The sequence below is a fragment of the Epinephelus fuscoguttatus genome, linkage group LG21 (assembly GCF_011397635.1).
Source record: "Epinephelus fuscoguttatus linkage group LG21, E.fuscoguttatus.final_Chr_v1".
NCBI lineage: Eukaryota > Metazoa > Chordata > Actinopteri > Perciformes > Serranidae > Epinephelus > Epinephelus fuscoguttatus.
The window spans coordinates 17394102-17415002 of record NC_064772.1 but is presented as its reverse complement, the minus strand read 5'-3'; the positions used below and the strand labels follow the sequence as shown (position 1 = coordinate 17415002).

The 20901-nt window shown below is 41.7% G+C and overlaps 1 protein-coding gene across 5 annotated transcripts in view; it reads right to left on the bottom strand.

Moving 5' to 3' along the window:
• cacnb2a (calcium channel, voltage-dependent, beta 2a) overlaps positions 1–20901 on the bottom strand; it is a 98446-nt gene that overhangs the window by 21671 nt on the left and 55874 nt on the right. For 3 of the 5 annotated variants that reach the window (XM_049564806.1, XM_049564811.1, XM_049564810.1), the window contains 4 exons: positions 10252–10371; positions 1707–1829; positions 395–531; positions 209–285 (listed from right to left, as the gene is read on the bottom strand). In XM_049564806.1, coding sequence (XP_049420763.1) covers positions 209–285; positions 395–531; positions 1707–1829; positions 10252–10371 — 457 coding nt within the window. Of the gene's footprint in view, positions 1–208; positions 286–394; positions 532–1706; positions 1830–10251; positions 10372–14538; positions 15313–20901 lie in introns of those variants that run through there. The other 2 variants (XM_049564809.1, XM_049564812.1) reach the window with 1 other exon arrangement.

Here is a 20901-nt window from a genome sequence, read left to right as displayed (position 1 = left end):
GAAACATGTAAAAGAACAATTATGGCCATTAAACATGTAACTATGAGGAAAAGAACAACATTACTGCAGGTAGAACTATAAAATATGAGAAATCTAAGTAGCTCTACTTACCTTCAACTTGAATTCAGTGTTTAAAAGTTGGTTTAAAGATCAAAGAATCTATTAAATATAAAGCTGGAGTTTTACAATCACCTATCAAGCTACTCACCAGACGAAGGAGGAGTAGATTTCCTTGAGTTAGGAACCACTTCACCTAAACTAGAGGATGAGTTTGCTCCCAATTTACTGAAAAGAGAAAATGTGTTTGATGTGTGAGATCAACACCAAGTCTAGATTTAGTTCAGTCGATCTCCCAGCTGAGACAGTGAACTTTGGTGCAGATGAGGGTTTTCACCTGGAGTGGAACTTGCCCTGTTTGGCTCTCTGCTCCTGGAGGATACGCGTGTTTTCAAGCTTCACTGGACTGGGTATAAAACCGATTTCACAGCCTTCCTTCACCAGGCGTCCTATCCACCAGTCGTTGTTGAATTTCTGCGCAGAATAAGTGGAGCCAGTTATATCCTTGTTCTGATGGTCATTCTTATTTCCCTCAACGTCAATGACTACATTCACATGTACAAAATATTGGAGTTTTTGCCCTTATTCCAAAAAAAAGGACAATATTCCCACAAAGCTATTTACATGGCTGTGTAAAATAAAGATTTCCATTTACATGCAGCTGTGCATTCTCTGATTAATGTGCCCTAAACCCTAAAAAATAATGGGTCAAGTCACTAATCCAGTTTCAGGGGATGGGGGTATTTCTGTGTTTTTTTGGGGTTGTTTTCCAATGCAGAAGGAATAACTACCTAAATATTAGTTCATGAAGCTAACCTTTTGACCCCTATCCACAGGTGGCATGTTAATTTTAAAACTGGGTCAAAATAACACATTTTGGGGTGTTACTGGAGACCCAGGGGTTTTTAAATTCATGAGTACTGGGTTGGTGCTAAACTGACCCAGTACTGGACACCACGATTGACTCAAACTGGGTTAAAAGAAAAACAGTATTTTTTTTTAATGTGTGTCATCAAAATATAGAAAAGTGGAACAGCTGGAGTTTCTTGTGCCATTTTGCCTCTTTGCTTTAAAATAAAATTTAAAAAAAAAAAAGTTTTACAGCAGTGGGGGGCTATTCGACAGTACGAACACAGCCTCCCACTTTGATTCCGTCAACCACCTTCTCGAAATGGCCGGCATTGCGATATCTATCCTAAAAGCCTGTTAGATAGAAGTCTTTCATAATGTTTAAAAGTGTGTGTGTTCCTTCTTCCAACAAGAAATGTGAGCTTTTCTTTTGGGCATGCATCTCTACCACAGGCTTGCAATCTGTTGGCGAATCAGTTTATGTACAATGCATCCATGACAACACACAGAGCGGACTGTAAACACAAGAGGCCATGTGTTGCACACTGCGATTATAGCTGAGAGTTGAGACACATATTCCTAATGCACTGTACATGTCTGAAGAATGCTCCTAAAAGCTTTATGTACCTGCATATCCCTCATGTCTAAACCAGAAAATTCCTCATCTGGAAAACAGAACATGCTGTTCACATGACCCATATTGAATTCAGAGTACTTTCATATTCAGAATAATAGTGTGCATGTAAATGCAGTCATCACTGTCTTGAATATCATGTCTGATTTGGAAGTTGACCTCTCACCTCTTTGACATGGAGGAAGTCTTTAGCCTCAAAGGAGATGGCCATGCCTGGCACAGGGACATCGTCATCGTGACACGGGCTGTAGTTGACATTTGTGCGGACAGCAAATGCAACTGGTTTGGTCTGCCGGGAGGAAAAAAGGAAGGAGATAAATAAAATGTCAGATTGTGCAAAAGAAATAAATGATAACCTAATATCCTGCTCCACAAGAGAGTGGTGACCTTTTCCTTACAATGTTAAATTTTTGATCTTCCATTGCACTGTTGGTGAGCTGTGATTCTTATCTTTGCGCGAGGTGTAAAAATAACCCTGGGTGAGGGATACAAGTCAACTCTGACTCATCTAGACTTAGTATCTCTCCATGAATGATTGGGCCACTGCACTGTCTTTCCGCTACAGGCTAAAACACTTTTACAATTCAGAGTGATGCAACATGTTAGCGTCTGCAGCAATCACCACCTCGACACTCATAGTAAAACAGGACTCTTGTCTTGCGCCTACTTGTGAGCAGCACAAACAGCACACGAATAAATGGTTCATAAATCAATCCCACAATCTTTACAATGGTTGAATCAATACTGGCCTTCCTGTCGAATCACTACTGACCGTCCTCTTAGGGACAAACAGTCCATTGAGATAATGCATACAGCTAATGAAATGTTTCCTGTACTCCTGCAAGCTGTGATATAACCACCCACACTGCTATCTGCCACATATGAGAAACAACTTTCCTTCCTTCCAGAGATATTTTTGCACAAAGCAAAAGCAAATCTCCTTTGCCCATAGTGACGCATAACATTTTCTACAAAAAGGGATTTGAATGAGATTTAATAAGGTCACGTCATGAAAAAATGAAATGGGAGAACCATATGCTCACAGACAAACCCTGTGATTTTAGATCTCTGCAGGAGTAGAATATACCCACAAAAGACACACATCGCTTTGAGACTTACATAAAACGCTTTTGGATATAATCTTGGAGCCAGCCTGGCGGTGATGGCAGCAACAGTTGGCAACATGGTCATGCCCTCAACCAGATTACATTAGCTCTGCCTTTGACTGTGTGACAAGCTTGACAGAAGTCAGCTGAAAAGCCAAAACGAATGCACAGGGATGTAGCTTAGAGTAATCTCCCAGCGTAGATTCACAGGCTGAATATTTACCTGCAGGTGAAAGTGAGCAACGTGAGGGGAGGGGTGTGTGATACTCAGCTGGATGCCAAATTAAACCCACTAGATTTGATGCTGTAACTTAAGTTATACAGATTCAGTAAAATGCTTTAAATCTCCAATCTGGCATCCTGTAACTGGTTTCATCACAGTGGTCCTGTCTATCTGAGCAGATTGAGTGTCAATTCAGTGCGGTATATGAATCAAGGCAGATCTTCACATCTTCAATAATGTCAAGTTTTTTCCAACTTAATTACAGAAAATCAAGTTAATTTGGAATAGAAGTGAGCTTTAATTATCTTCCTATATTTTTAAAGCTGCAATAATTGGTTTTCAGGCCACTCGGGGCAGAGGAACATCACAGTGACCTGGAAAACACAGACTGTATTACCACTCACATAGTAAGGAACCTAATTCTTATAGAAAATAAATTCTAATATCTGATCCCTACAATTAAAGGAGATGTTCCTGATGGAGTCCAGGGCTCAACAATAAGGACTGTCCCATTGCCTGGGCCAAGTAAAATGTGTGTTTATGTTTTTAGAGCTGGAGATGGAATTAGCTAAGGAGTGAGCTCAGTCTAAGAGCTGAAGCATAAGCAAGCATTTCAATTATCCTGAAAACTGTTTAGTTGGGTGGCGTGAGAGTGATGGTTCCCAGTCCAGATTTCTCCTTAGTCATTAGTTCAAGGTCCACACAGTTGAATATATTCAGCGTCATACTTGCGTTTGGCCATGTCGTCCAGCTAGTGTGCTCACTCTGTCAAGTAGCTGTCTGTTAGTCACTCACTCTGCAGCAGGAAACGGCACTTTAAAATAAAAGCTCTGGGCCAGAAATTCACTATACTTCAAAATAAAGTGTGTTTTTAACAAACTTGACACATTTGTGAGTCACTTGCGGTCTATTCAGAATTGATCTGCGACCCACTTTTGGACTGGGTGCCACTGCGTTAGAGGATTTGGGCAAATAAAACAGGGCGATTATTTATGACAATTGCCTATAGTCTTTGTTGATATTTGACAACCACTAATGAATAAAGCTATTTGTATATGGGCAAGTACATAAAGACTTTAGGCAAGTGGGTATCTGAACCACCTGCCTGATCAGGCAAGTAATAAAACATCAATGTTGAACCCTGGAGTGGTGAATCTGCACTCCGCAACGATCATCACTGTTATCAGCACAAGTTGTTGAGCTGCTTGAGACAAAACTGAGTTAAAAGAGAGTGAATATTGGGCTCACATTAATCCGGTGGACGTTTGCTAACAAGTTTGAAATATCAACCTTAAAGGTGATTATGTTAATGTTGTGTTCACAGCTTGTTCCTGCTGCACCCAAGTGGCCAATAAAATTGCTTACTGCAGGTTTAAATATCCAATGTGAAATGACTTAAAGATTAATATCCTACATGCAGCACTTTCCCTTTCACCTTCAACCTTCAACAATGACTGATTGGACTTGCTTGGATCTGAATGCTACTCGAGATCTTTCAAAGCGATGCTCGGTGAAGCTCACTACTTAGAGAGTAATTCATCAGCGGCTGCAGGAGGAGCTTTACAGACACCGGGCGCTCTCTTTCATCATCACTGTCCACTACTGCCTCATTGATATACAACAGGTGTGAAGTGACTGTGATGAACTATAAGGGATTATGGAAATAATACATTAGTGAAATCCTCCTGGAATCATTTTCCTCATGCGGACAGCAATGTAAATATTCCATGAAGTGATGGTAGTAAGCTGGATGTGTGCATGTGTGAGTGTGTGTGTGTGTGTGTGTGTTTGAGTGTGTGCTTGTGACACCTTCACTGGGAACATCATCCAATCCAATGTGTGCAGCGCCAGGACCCATAGAGGACAAAGTGTCCTTGGCTTTTGCATGCATTGAGTCACATGGCTGCATGAAGGTATGAGGTCCATTAGTACATAGTGTCTCATGGACCGCTGCCTCTTGCCTCCCTTCCAGCTGCTGTACTTGCCTTTATCCATCATGGCCGTCTGTCAGCTTTCTAAAGGCTTAATGACATTTTACAGACCTATAGGCAATCACACACACACATATATGTCCTAACATGCCACCTTGTATCACAGGTGACTGCAGGATTTGTACATAATGGCACGTTTACAGTGCTGTAGAGTATCCCTACACCTCCTGGCTGAGCCCATACTGCTCTGTTGCTTCTTACGTAACACAGGCCTTCATTATGGATGCCATATTGACTGCAGTGAGGCAGGGAGAACGAGAGAGGCGGAGGGTTAGAGACCGGGTAAGAAGCGTGGGAGGAGGGGAAAATGGAGGAGGAAAAGAAAAGAAAAGGAGAGGAGATGGACAGAAGGATAGCACACATTGTAGTGCAAAAAAAGGAAGCAGAGGACAGGAAGTGAGAGGAGACACATTCATAGAGATAAGAGGCAGAGTAAGGATAACACAGAGATAACCAGCTCAAGAGAAGCCCTATCTGTAACTGGGAACCCTGGGAGGCAGCGCTATGGACCACAGCCAATTAACACCACACGACGCTTGTCACAATATCACATCGCACCATGAATATTTCAAAAGATAGTACCTCTCAGTCCCCTCTGTGCTTGCAGTGACTGAGTGAACACTTGCCCTTGCTGTGGCTGATTTGCCATGTAACGTGCCACATGTCTCTCCATTAACAGCACACTCAGGATCTCGTGCTATAAATCTAGTTTCCGACATTGTTTCACCTTGAATGTTGCGGATCGATTTGAAATAAATTTTCTTCAGCTGCGTGCACTGGCCTTAGGCCATATGAGAGCCTGTAAAATGTATTATATGGTATGAAGGGAGCCATAACCTTCATTAATTTACTGTGGGAAGATATTTCCATAATTATCCAAGATTGTTTTAGTATATTGTAAGTATACACATAACCTAATGATACATGAAGGCCACTGCAGCTACCGGTTATTGTTTCTTTTTTGCCTGGAGTTTTTAGTTGGAGTGAGATTATGCTTTCTATTATGTGTTATCTACATTAATCATAATATGCACTAATCTAACACGTCAGATTCCATATTTTATTCATTGTACCAAAATTTCTCAAGTGACAAAGTGAGAGAAATGAATCTGACTCAGATCTACACACATCAAAAAAACACTCCTTTTACGTGACTGGATATTTTGGGGGCAGCAGACACAACCTGTAAACACACATTATCATGCTACTTTTGACTCTGTTGCATTCTCCACCAACTCCTGAAGGAAATATCTGGTTGTTAAGCTGCTAAATGCTTATTCAACAGCTAGTCGCTAACTTTGTCTGTCTGTTGGTTGGTGCTGAGCGGGGCTGTCTCAATGAACTCAAAATGGCAATACCCTGCTATTGACAGGCCAACTGCATGGGATGGCAAGTCACTGCAACAACCACCTGGTGGGGTATTATTCTGCGCTGAGTGCTGCATGTTTTAATCTTTCTTCTGGTTGCCGAGAGTTGAAGATTATTCAATTTCAGGTAAAACACTGCAGCCACTCATCACTGTCACTTTTTACCCAGCTGTCTAATCACAGTGGAGAAGGGGCAGCGCAAATACCACAAAGACCAACCGTCACGTCGCAAAAACACAACAATGGAGGAGAAATTAACACTTAATCCACACAGATGTAGGTCCGTCCTCTCTCCCTATGTGTTTTAGCCTTTCCTTCATCCAGAGCAGTTACTCTACTTTGTGCTGACATTTTTACTACCACAGATATTCTGTATCATACCAACCAAAGCATCTTAGCTGAAAAAACACCGCTTCCTTACTGCCCTTCATTGCCCTTCTGTGTTCTGAATTTGACAATGAACAATTTGTTTTAAAAGGTTTAAAGCATGTCATCTTTGTCATTTAAAAAGCAACAATATACCTTATAATAGCCTGATAATAAAGCTACAAAGCACTTAAATCAGGATAAATGAAGTCATTTACAACAAAAAATGGTGGTAATACCACATATCACGCTGCTGAGCCACCATTAGATACCCTACAGCCCATGGGTGCAGATCCCGGGGGGGACGGGGGGGACATGTCCCCCCCAAATTCTGAAAAACACAAATTGTCCCCCCCAATTCTAAATAGCTTAAATGACTGAAATTGAACAAATGTATACAGTAGTCCTATATACTGGGAGAAAGGGAAGATGATGAGGAGAAATGGGAATCTGTGAGAGGCGAGAGATGAGAACGTGAGTGGACATGCCTGAGACCCTGAAACTAGAAGTAGCATTAACTAACAGCAAAGCAGTGAAAAGGAGGGTGATGGCTGGTTCCATGTACTACTGGCTGTTTAAGAGAAATAAACAGTAAAAGTAAGCATATGATTCTCTTTGTAGTGCTTTTTGAATGACTTGGTGATGGTGATGAGCCTCTATGAAATCATGAAATATGCTGGCAATCTCAAGCGCTCTGTGGGCATGATTTGCACGCTTGCAATTAAAAAAAAATCACAACTGATTGTGTCCCCCCCAAACTTGTCATCAGATCTGCACCCATGCTACAGCCGATGGGTCGACTGTCTACCAGAGCCTTTTTTGCTGAAAACAGCTGTCTGCTGTGGCCAAAAAATAACGCTGATGAGAGCAGTGAGAGTCAACCAAAAATGTATTGTATTACAAGCTGGAAAACTAAAACAAGCAGCCTATAGATGGTGAAACGCTCTGTAGAGCTGAAAGAAACTGCAGAGTCGATGATTATCTAAGGGTTCAAATCCCTGTTTAATCTATAGTTAATACAACAATATTGATTATAGCAGCTTTGAATAGGTACAAAGCCAGTCACCTTCAACACCTGCATCCTGCCTTTGAAACAGACTACAGTCTCATGACATCAGTCTAGATGTGCCACTAATCAGGTGACATTAGAGGTCAGACTAAATCATCTCTGACATCAATGGGCCGACTACTGGGCCAAGTAGCTTTGTACCACAACTGCAATTGTAAAAGAGACCATGTCCCTGAATGGCAACCGCTGTTGCTCACAAATATATTTGTGAGTGTAACTGTAATATATATCCATTAGATGTTTTTCCATCAGAAAATCGATGTGGACTTGACATCAACATGGCCGTACTTTAAAAGTACCCGAGCAATTTCGTATTGCACTTCCTAACTTCTGAGTTACTAGACTGGGATATCCAGACTTTTTGTCCCCAATATAGGTCAAGCTCCACAAACCCTTGATCTTCATATTGCAACTGTAATGCTTCCTCTCGGGTAAATGACCTCACATTTTTAAACTGCACTCACATTTCAAACTTCAGTCTGTAGCGTAGCTTTTTCTCTGAACATTTGGAGGCTCCAACCCTAACCTGAAATAACCTCTGATTATCTAAGACTTGACAAAGCTTGTTTGGAGCCACAAACATTATACAACCATTGTCACAGACTGAGTGGTACTATTACTTATTTTAATGTGTAAAATTGATTAAGTACCCATTTAGGGTCAGTTAGAGAAAGTGAAGAGTGGTTAGTGTGTGTGTGTTTGTGTGTGTGTGTGTGTGTGTGTGTGCAAATACATGTAATGTAATGTGAAGCAGTGCATCAGGGCAATAGGAAATTTTGTACACAGCATCACAGGCATCAGCCCTATCCCCAGTCCTTATGAATATCTGTGGTATGTTAGGGAAGTCATTGTGAACTACTGCCCATAAAGGCTCACAGTCAGAGAGTCTGCACTTCCTCTGACCCCAGCTCACTCTCTCTCTGGTGGCCAGACCGCTGAGAGGCTATTTTTTACCAGTCATCTGTCATGTAAAATGCCAGCGGGGGTAATCCATGCCAGGTTATCTATAAAGCCAACTTATCTTTTTAATTAGTGAGCCAGAGAGGGTGACTCTGGAAAATAACAACATAGATCTGCTGGAATGATCCGTCTTTGCCAGCTATGAGCTACCTCCATACACAGTGCAGGAGGAAAATGTCTGCTCTAATGGATAGACAGCCAAAAGCTAAGCGCTTACAGCTAATGAACATGCTAGCTGTTACAGACACTAAACACCCAGTGAAAGACAACAGACCAATTATTCAGACACTTGCTCGACTTAATATGCAAAATAGAAGTTATCCAATGAGCTGTAAAACAGGAAGAGGACACAATGTGCACAAAAGATTGTTGAATTATTTCATAGATCAAAGGCATAAATCTTAACAGTGCCAGTGATTTGAGTGATTGTGTGGAAGCGAGCGCTGATTGCAATTCCTGTCGCGCAAAGGCAAGCCTGCTCTGCTGTGTGTGTTTGTTTATATGCTGCTAATTGTGGCCCAGAGCAGGCGAGGCTTGGCTCTGATAAACAGTGACGCTGAGCCCTCTGAGGCCCCTAACCTCTCACATCAGCAGCCCCCAACAGCCCATTCCTCATCTTAGAAACCAGCTAAAATCAGCTCCTGCTTCTCTCACGCTCGCCATAGCCAGTCCTGCAGCATTTTCCACTAATCTCACCCCAGGAACAGTACAACAACATATGATTTACCATCATTGTTTTAATGTCTGAGTGTGCGTGAGATGAGGGGAAGCCAGAGATAAGGAAACTTTGCTCTGAGTCAAAATTACACCAACTTTTAACAAAAAATTCAACCAGTATGGACATAGAGACTGTTTTTCTCAACGTCCTCCACTGAAATCTGACTGGTGAACCCCCCTTACCAGATTGAGAATACGATAGCTAATTTTCCTGCCATGATAAACATGTAGGCCTAAGAAATGAGACCAAAAAGGAAGCAGACGCAACTTTTAATCTTCCAAAAACAAACCAGGCAGTGTAAAGTTTACATTACCATTTGACTGATGCCGGACATCATTCACTGAAGAATAATAAACCAGTTTTTGTCAGTGCACACAGACTTCTATACTTGTGGGGACCCTCTTTGGCAAAATATATTCTCAACTACATGCCTAACCCCTTTATCCCAAGCTTAACTTAAAACTCATTTTGACTTTAGGCCTAAAACCTAGTCTTAAAGGTGCCCTGTGGAGTTTTCTTGCAAATAAACAAAAGTCATTGGTCATTCTCAACAAAACACACTTTGTTTATCCTGTTATTTATAGGTCATAAAACATTTGCATTTTACATGAATTCATTTTTGCTATCTTATAGTCTTCTTCTTTGTTGCCTTAATTAAGACATCGATCCATAGTGCTACTAGTGGCCCAAACCTCCACAGGTACCTTTAACCCTCAAACAGTGCCTTGAAGCAGACAAAAAGTCCTCACTTTCCACAAATGTTCTCACTCAATTGATCACTGCCCTTTCTTCTCCAAGCCTGTGCCTCCTGTTCAAAATGTTCCTGACACACTCCTCCTGGCCCCCCAGAGAGCAGATGTCTCACGAGGTAAAAAGTGGACAGAGTGACCTTAGCGCTGCTGGACACCAACCTTGGCCTTGTCGAGCTGTGCCTGAGCCTGTCGCTCTGCCTCTCTGCGCACTGCCTCCTTATCCTCCTCGAGGGACACATCGGAGTCTGATGGACGGCTGGTGTAGGAGTCGGCCGAACCCTGCAGAGACACAAACATTAACACTTCAGCGGCACACATACACTGAAGCTCAGCTTTGTCCGTCTGGATTCACACTTTAAAAAACCACAGGTGTAAGAAAAGCAGTGGGCTTCACAGCATCTTGACTTAATTTGCTTTGCATTGCCCTTCCTCTTCATAGAAAAACTTTGCAGTTGAGCATCTGATGAGCAACTTACAAATGTGCAAAGACACCCACACACACTGAAGTGTTAAACTCGGATCATCAAAGGAATCTCAGTTGATTTCGTGAAATAATGAATGTAGAGGCCGTGCTCAATAAAATGAGCAGGCATGTGATTCTGCTATCAATCACAGCACTGCAACAACTTGAGGAAACCACAGGAGCTGATTGAATCTGCAGCAAATTATGGACACTTCCTCTTTTTCTGAGAGAGGATGCCAAAGGACACGAACTGTCTGTCATAGAGTCACATCACCAGCAGCTCTTCGTCTATCCTTAGCTCTCTCTCTCAGCTGCTCGCCTGCAGAATTGTTGTGATCCTTGTGTGAGAAACACCAGGGGAAAAGTTGAAGAACACCAGTTCCCAGTATGTCTCTGTGTGATATGTGTTTGCAACAGATCTACTCATAAACACACAGACATACCAAAGCACACACTGTTACTCCTGACTGCAGTGCACTGGTGCAGCCAACACTTACTTGTTACATACTACATGAAAACACATCATAAATAATTAGTTAGTTATTAGTTAAAGTAGTACCTGCACGCTATATAGACTGCAGTGTTTACAGTGCTCTACAAAAGGCAAGGAACAGTTACAACAGACATGCTTCGGTTGAAAAGAAACAGAGAAAGGCTTTTCAGTTTTCTGGCCGACTGTGTAGATACCATTTAAATGTCTTTTCAGACCACAAGAAAATCATTTACATAGACCATAGATAAAACCTAACTGTACGAAAGCTAAGTAGGTGGGAAAAACAGTATTTGCAAACAAAATGTGCTCTCTAAGCTTTCTATCTATCATGAAAACTACTTAACATATCAATTTGACATTCAATTCATTTAAAATTGTGATTTAAAGGTACTTTAACCCCACCAAATCATGAATTTGGTGGTGCTCTGCTAAGCTAAGCTACTTAGCCAACCTTTAGCACGACTAATATAGCTGTTTTTATTCTGTGTGACCAGATTTAGCTATACTTTATTTGGGATGACAAAAAAATTATCAAGAAGTTAGTTCATCACAATTCATACATTTCAATTACAGGACACAAAGAAGGGGTAAGAGAAAAAAAAAAAGTACATTTAGCTTTAGGTGCAGAGAGCTTAGCTAAATTTGGCTCATTTGTTTTGACTGTCTTTAGCTCCAGCCTCTTTTTTCTTTTTTAAACTGTTAATCTGTACGGCCTAAAAATATACATACACATGTAATAATTATATTTAGATAAAAAATAAAAAAAATATTTGATTTTAAACAGTCAGATTCTGGTCTTAACTACATCTTGACTGGTGTAAATTTGCAGTTATTGCATTTTTGGTTTGTAGGAAAACAGTGATAGCTACAGCTAACTGAAGTCAAATTTAACACTGATGAAAAACAAGCAAAAATGTAAGGAAAAGTTTTATGAATTAATTTGTGGATCTTGTAATGAATCCAATACATATGCTCATACACACCGCTCTACTCACTAAACCTGAACTTTGGTGGTACATTGCTAAACTAAGCTAAGCTAAGCTGAGCTAGTTAGCCAACCTTTAGCATGACTAGTTTAGCTGTATTTATTCACTATGATCAGATATAGCTACCGTTTTATCTATGTGGGAAACAAACCCACCAAGATGTTATATCATTAAGATTAATACATTTCACTTTAAAGAATCAACAGGGGGTTAAAAAAAAAAAAATATGATGGTGTGATTTCTGCTGGGGTCTGTAATAGGGATGCACCGAATATTCGGTAACCGAATATATTCGGCCGAATATTGCAAAAAACCACACATTCGGTATTCGGTAGAATAAGTGAAAAGCAAGGCTGAATAATAGCAGCGTATTTTGATAACGCAATCAAACAGCATGCGGTGACGGACAGAGTAAATTGTCGGCAGTGTGGCGATATTTTACTCCGTCCGTCACTGCACTCGCATTTGCAACTAAAAATAGTTTTGTTCGATCAAAATAAATCATTCAGCACGCTGTGTGAGTACAGATTTCAACCAGCAGCAGAAACAAAACGGCGAATCCCACCGGTTGTGGGTTTAACGGGGGTCACAGACACAGACAGGAATGTATTCCTGTCAAATACAGTGGCCATCGGCTTCCGGCAACGGAGAAGTCTGGCTCCAATAATGTCCTCTTCTTGGCGTCATGACTGCCCAAAAGTACCTGGACAGCCGAGCCGTGGCAGCCCACAGGTATGTGGCGTGTCAGAGGGGAAACGAGCTGTTCACATTTCTCTCTTTGTGGCAGGTAACGGCCCACAAACCTCACTGCACTTTAGGGACTGTTCTTTACTTGTCAGAGGAGGATGGTGGCTGGTTGATTTTTATTTTATTTATTTATTTTATTTTGATCCCCGCTATGTTAATCACTTATTGATGCTGTTTTTGAAGTATGAATAAGTCAACAAATAATTTATTCCATTGAAATATCATTGATGTATTCTAGAAAAGTGATTTATCTTTTTATAAATGACAAAAGGCACATCTGCCTCATTTTCGCTGTGGTATTGTGATACTACTCAGAACCATGATATTTTCACTGGTATCGTACTGTGGGTCTCAATTTTGGTACCGTGACAACACTAATCTGGAGGGGGTTCATCTGCAAATGCTAATGAAAAACTAAACAACGGTATTCGGTATTCAGTACTCGGTACTTGGTATTCGGCCAAGCGTTTAATTTTATTCGGCTTCGGCCAAAAATTTTCATTTCGGTGCATCCCTAGTCTGTAACAAACAAGCATGTTGTCTTACATCTGGAATATGATTTGCAGACTGGGGCATCTCTGGAGCACAGTGCTTCATATATAATGGTATGTTGTGACACAGTTCACCTTTATCAACAAATTGCATCTTCCACTATTTTTGGCCATAATGCAGTTTTGATAATATTTTAATTAACTGTGCAGCCTTAAATATAATGCTGGCAAAACACATACAAAATGCAAGGGAAAATTTTATGTTTTCATTTGTGGCTGTTGGAATGACTGCAACACATTTGCACATACACTACTGAATCATTTCCCAGTGTTGCATATCACTTTACCGTATGTATAAATCATGGTCTAAGAGTAAATAAAGGTTGTTTTTTTTAACAAAGTGAAGGCAGTGTAAGCCTTATCCTTACCTGCACGCCACTATGCCACCCACACAAGGTCTTTCATTCATCTCACTGCACCATTACACTCTGCTGTCTGAGTTAAAAATAGCCTCCCTCACTCTGTGCCTGATTAGACTTACCCAGCCATCACATACATACAAAGGAGGATGTCCTCTCCACTTACATTACCTGACTTATGTATAGAGACTGCAAGGGTTGTTACCACTCATGATACAAGGTTATATATATTTATGTCCTGCGTCTTACAATGAAACCCTGCTGCTTGTCAACTGCCTCTGTGTCTCATCCTCCCTACTTTGTACCTGATATGAATAACTCATTTGAAAGCAACCTCATTAATTATCCATGTGTTGCTTTTGTTGTCATCGCATCCATGATCATAATAATCTCCTAGTGGCTCTCAAAACATCAACAAGCATCTAAACCATGTGTAAAATACTGCTCAAGCTTGAGTATGAATGTGCAGCACTTCCAAATACAGCTATATATCCTAAATCGGCTTCTTATTGCACATTAGTCTCTCCTTTATGAGCTACATCTGGCCATGAAAAGTGCAGGTGAAAATACCTGGTATGATTATTCCATCAGGTCATGGCTAACGATGGGGCGTGATCAAGAACATCGTCCCAGTGGGTCAGAGGGAGGTGATATGGAGCTCTGCCCAGAATCTGACAGCCATAACTGATAACAACATCCAGCTTCTCATCATCACCAGGCAATACACAACCGTGCCACACTGACCCCAACACTGAGGACTGATGGATGAAGTACAGACACACAGACTTACACATGCACACACACACACAAAAAAGAGACGATGTAAGCACACTCAAAATCTGCTTACACAGGCATCGGAGCTCTTGACGCGACCTCCCTTGGCTCGTTTCAGCAAGCGGATCCAGGTGGCCTTCATCAGCCACACTGGTCATTCAGTGTCCTGAGCCGCTGCCCCCCACTGCTACTGCTACAACTACACCTGACTGCACTGCTGTGGTCACTTTTGCACCAGTGCTGCAGCGACCGTCACTGCTCTGGCTACAGGTACATTCAACACTGTGGCACCATGGACAGCTGGTTCCTGTTACACCTTGGCTGTAAATGCTACATTCATCTCTGGGTGAATTAATAGCCTTGAAGTTGGGGCTCCTTGTTTTGCTGCAGCTCCAGCTAGCTCTGCTGCTATCTGTAGAGCCACAGCTCCTGCTCCTCCTGCTGCTGCTGCCGCTGCCAAAGATGGGGAATCCACAGGAGCTCTCTGCCCCGCGCATAATCTCAGCAGCTCTCTCTCTGTCTGCCCCAGTCTCCTTGAGTGCTCAGACTGCCGCTGCAGGTGCTGAGGCTGACTCCCAGTATGAGTCAGGTGGCAGCGATGCTTCTCAGCCTCTCGCTCAAGCTCTGGCTTCAGCCTCGATCTCCTCCTCCTCCTCCTCCGCTGGTGCCTCCCCGTGCTGCTCCACAAGCGATGGATAACAGCAGGTTGTCTACACGAGTCCTGGTGTGGCTGCCTGTGAGCGACTCTCCCCCTGATGCTAATGAAGCTGCTGCCTCTCAGGTGCTGCAAGCTCCCTCTTTCTCACTCTCTGTGTCTCGGCTCGTCAGTGCGTGTCCTGCACACTCCCTCAGTGATTCTGCCTCTCTATCTCTGTCTTTACGCACCCCTCCTTCTCCTCCTCCTCTGTCACTCCCCTCATTTTTTTCCTCAGTTACCCCTCACAGTCAGTCCATCTGCTCAGTGTGTCTCTGCAGTGATGGAATGTGCAAGTGCTATAAGGATACTGTTTATGTGTCCACTGTGCATGCTGTTTGTTCTCTTTACATGTAAGCACACCACAATCACCCTGATGAGCTTTATAGTTGCTAAAACAATAGTTGTCACATCGCCATCTTGTCAGAGGTGAGGAGCTTGTTTACAGCAGCTGCTCACTTTGATCATGCATTATATTAGAGCTGTAACTAATGATTATTCTCATTATTGATTCATGCACTTGCTCTCAAACTTTCCCTTTCAAGCCCTCCTTTGGAAGCTAAAAATAACTCACATCCCCCCTACCCCTGCCTTGTAATATTAATCAGCCAAGAACAACACTGGGGAGACTAAAGCAACAAGACAAGCAAAGCTGAAATTTATTTTAATAACATTATCTAGAACTGGATGTTTCTTTCGTATTTCTGAATGGTTGCTGGTGCAAAATGCTCAATAAAACACAACGCAAGGGTTTCCTGCTATACTGACATAAGATTTGACTGTGGTTGCTCAATAAGCATCACCTGAATATATTTGTAAGTGTATTTTTTTATTACTTGATTGTCTAGTTTGAGTCAAGCAAAACAACTGTATTGTTTGAGTACAGTTTTAAGCAAAAATATTTAAAAAAGAGCTGGTAGCAGCTACTTAAATGTGTGTATTTTCAGATTTATTTTTCTTTAATATCATAGTTGGACAAAAGGAGCATTTTTATTAACAATTGTCTGACATTTTAGGGCAGGAATGATAACGTTAATCAAGAAGTTGATTGACAGAAAATTAATTGCAGACAAATCTGAAAATCTTTTAATAATTTCAGTCAAAACAGAATATTTTGGGTTTTTGTCGATCAGACAAAACTTGTGTGCGACACAAAGAGACACAAAGAAATAAGAACGACATTTACTGTATTATTTTTTTTAAATCATCTCTTCTCCTCTCTGGTCTCTGCATTAGGGATTCTGAGGTAAAAGCTGCTCTAAATCCTCGCCTGTCAGATCAGCGGTGATTCATTACACGTGAGCGGAGCATCGCAAAGCCACACAGGACAAATGAGAATAATTACGGTGTTAATTAAAAATTTCCCATCCTCATAAAAGGAACAGCCAGAGTTAAACCCTGCAGTAGGATTATTTAAAATGTCCCCTTTATTTGCACTGCTCCACTGCTGACGCATGATACTCTTCGTTCTGACCCGCCATGAGGTTGTCTGAGGTCAGAGGAGTCAGGGGTCGGCCCGTGAGACCAGCAGTTGAAATAGGCTTGCTGGTTTATGACCGGCAGTCACTCCCCAAGGAGCACTAACTGTAGATCAAAGGATGACATGCTAATCAGTGGTGCTTATCATAACCAATCAATGACACGCTTCCATCTGCTCAGGGTCTTTTCAACAAGACACATGCACTTAAAAATGACACATCTTACATGAAAGGAAAGGCTGGGGACGATAATGTGATTTTAGCTCATTAAGACCAATTAGCCTAACGAGGAAGGCGATTATCTGAGGTAGAGTATGTTTTGAACATAGATGGAGGACAGGAAAAAATTATCTTGTCAATTGTAACATCAAACTTCTCTAATCACCTAAGCTACAGCAGCAGGTTAGTAAAGAAAACAGCTCAACAATCCATAGTTATGTGCAACGGTCACATATGTTTCAATAAGGTACGCTGACGCCTCCAGAGCTCTCAGGGTGGGGCACAGATGCTCTGAATGTGGAGCTGTGGAGCCTGGAGATGAGTGGTGGGGCTGTGAAGGCTGTACTCTGATAGCAACACTGACAAAGACTCACAGCGACAGAACGAGCCTCCAGCTGCCTGACATGACTGACCTCTAGACCCGCTGCCACACTGATACTGACAGCACTGTGTCACCACACAAAGGCCACTAATAATAATCTAACAGCAGTGTGATACTGCTCAGGTCCGTGAGGAGAGGTGCTCTTTACTTGGGCTCACCAAGTGGACTGAGAATCACAGCTTCATTCAAGGAAGCAGGAATTTGTTCTTTTGGTCAAAGACATGTCTGCACAGGTGTATTTTACAAACCTTGTAATTTGTCTATATGCAGCATGGTCTTCCTGTTAACTTAGTCATGATTCAGAAAAAGCTGAAAGCAAATCTCATCACATTTACCAAACAAAGCGTTGATATGGTCTGTACCTGACTCATGTCAGTCAAATTTTGGCTGGTCATTACGAATATGTGACTATTCGTTCCTCTTTCGTTCACATAAAATGTAAACAAGCCAAGTTAGCCCTTCAAGCTAATGCAAGCTAACTACACTAAGGATGAATCGGAAATGTGCAACAACACTTTTGCCAACACTAGATATCAAAGAAAAGCCAGACACTGTATTGTATTAAGATGCTGTATACTTATAAGCAGAAGGCCGAAGATAACGTTATCTCGGAGCCTGACTTAGCAAAGAGTCTCTTCCTCCAGGCAGCTGCCTACATCTCATTCAGTACCAGCCAGCGTAAAAGTGAGGAGCGCTCATTCTGAGGCTAAATCTGGGGTCCAAAACGGTCAGTCAAACGAGTGGTCTCTGACTGATGATTCAAATCCTCAACTTTCAGGGGGGCAGCCCTAGCATTAACATCAGACAATTCAGCAAAACCCTGCGTTTCCTTTGAGGGCTGTTGAGACGGCAATTTCTGTCAGACCACCACTTTAGTCCAGACTGAAATATCTCAACAACTTTTAGAGAGACTGAGATGAAATTTAATAAATGCATGGTACTGACTTGCAAATATTTTTGTTTTTTAATGACATGTCTCAACAATTATCAAATAGACTGCTGTGAAATTTGTTACATATATACATGTTAAACTTTTCCTGTGGTGCCCACAACAGGTCAAAGTTTTCACTCATATACGAAATGTCTCAACATCTACTAAATTAATTGGCACAAAATTTGGTACACAGTGATCCTTTAATTTTCCTCCAGCTTCATTATTAGGTTCGAAACAGGCATTCATGTTGCCCACAGGATGAATTCTACCAACTGATCTCTTGACTTTCCATCTAGAACGTTCTTCAGGTCAAAATTTTAAATTGTCCACTTTCATTTGTAACCAAATGAATGCAAAGCACTTTTTGATTTGTGCTAATATTGTGCTAAAACACACTAAACTTAATGGTGATCATGACAGACATTATACCTGCTACATTAAATGTTGCAGCACTACAGTCCCATCCACGTCTATGCCCTCTACACCCTTTGCCTTGCCATATAAACAGCTCAGTGCTTCATGCATTGGCGCTGAAAGTTGGCACTGGGCCTAAACAGTGTCCTGCAGAAATGTCCCATATTAATCCTACTACTTACAGGAAATGGGCTGCGAATCTGCACTGGCAACATTAAGAGGCAGAGCAGACAAACAGGAGAGTTGGCTTTCTTCGTGCAATGGTCAGAGAAAGAGAGATGAGGAGGGGAATTGAAAGGGCAATTGTCTCGTGGTCTCTATATTGGTTTTATTGATTCATCTGGACAGAGGTCTTTGCTGTAAGACAACCAATGACCTCTACATGCAGCAGTGGCATGGCGATCATTACCTTAAGACATTAGAAATCACTGTGGCTATTACCACAGGAGGCTGTATATCAGTCACTGCTGCCTTTTGCATCTGAAAAAAAAAAAACACCTATAGTGGACAAAGCCGTTACACCAAGGAATTTCATTTTTAGCCACTATAGGAGTTCTTCTCTATATGTATCCACTATAAAAATGGAGAGCTGTAGTCATGCAGAAAATAATGGCTGTGCATGTGAGCTATAAAGTGCTCTTATGGTCAAGGAGTCCTTGCCAAGAACGCCTCAGTTTTTCACATCAGTTCTTACACACAGTAAGACTGCTGCTTCTTTCCTTCCACGCAGGCCACACTGAAAACTCACTTACGGCTTGTTTACTGTTGCCAATTTTATTTTCACGCACGTCCACATTAATGTCTCCTCGCCTTGCAGTGCCCCAAATGTTCTCTCACTCTTCTTTCTTCCATTCTCACTTCGTATCCCCTTTTTCTATTTCTTGCTATCCCATACTAACCCCTACTCTGCTGCTCTCATCTCCCATCTCTCTGGGGATTACAAATGGCGTCCTTGCCTCTATAGTTTCTTTAAGAAGGGAAAGGATGTGCATCACTTGTACTGCAACACAATGAATACCAAGCACTTGTGACTGTAGTGGCTGATGCATGGTATGTCAAAAATCATACCCGCTCTTGTCACTGTCGTCACTATGTCAAACTGAATGCACAGAATGTCTCCATTCATTTTTTTTGAAGTAACAGAGGTAGATAAGATGGTGCTTACAGTAAACATCAAAATTGCTCACGCTATTATCATTGTGAGTATGTCAGGATTGAGCCGAAAGCAAAGCTGTCCCCAAGAATTACTCATGGGTGGGTGAGGGGGGAATAGATTCTTTGCAGTGTTGCAGTCAAGACCACCGACCCCAAGACTAAGTCATGACCAAGACCGGAGTGTATTGACACTGGGACAAGACCAAAACTTAGTGGGGTTAAGACAAGGTCAAGACCAGACTGAGCTCCTCTGGAGCCTATCCTGGCTGACAGACACATTCACACCTACGGGACCAGCTCCTTGGTCTCTAGCTCCTCACCAGTTAAGCTAAGCTGCATGTCTTTGGATGGCAGAAGGTAGCAGGAGTACCCTGAGAAAACCCACACTGACATGGGGAGAACACTTCACCCAGAGAGGCTACCCCACCCTGGGTTTGAACCAGGAATCCTCTTGATTTTAGGCGACAATGCCAACCACTGTACCACTTTGCCGCCGTGAGAAATGTCATGATAGAATAATCAAATAGCATTGGAGAAGTAAACTTTATGTGTGGAAATTTTCTTTTGTTTTCAATGAGCAAACAAATGAAAACAAACACTAAGGAAATGAAATCAACCACTCTTGTTTTACACAGGCAAGTTAGTGATATCCCTGCAGTTGTGTTCTTGAAACAAAATCCTCAGTCTTCTTTGTCCGAGACCGAGTCTGAAACCTTCAAAAAGGGCTTTTTCACACAGGTCGCGAGTACTACAATACTAATTCTTAAAGGCATCGCAATTCTCCTCTTGAAAGATTGTGTCCTTATGCGGAAATGTCAATAATCTGGAATGTAAAACCGAATTCTTCACATTATGATCACCTCTAACAATTTTGTAAGGCCGAGCTGTACGTTGCTAACAGCTGAACCAATGGGATGGTCAAACATAACAGGCGTAAACCTGTGTGTCTTGTTCTGTTCTAAGCTATACTGGGCTACGCCTGTATTTTATTGTATTAATAAAAGATCATGAAAGTAAATTCATGTTAATTTGACTTGTGGTTCAATACAAGTAGGCTATGTTTTAAAAGTAGCAGGTAGTCACACAGTGAGAAAAAAAAATCAAGTTTAGATATTAAACATTTTGATGCATCAAGATGCATTGATAATTGCACGTAGCCC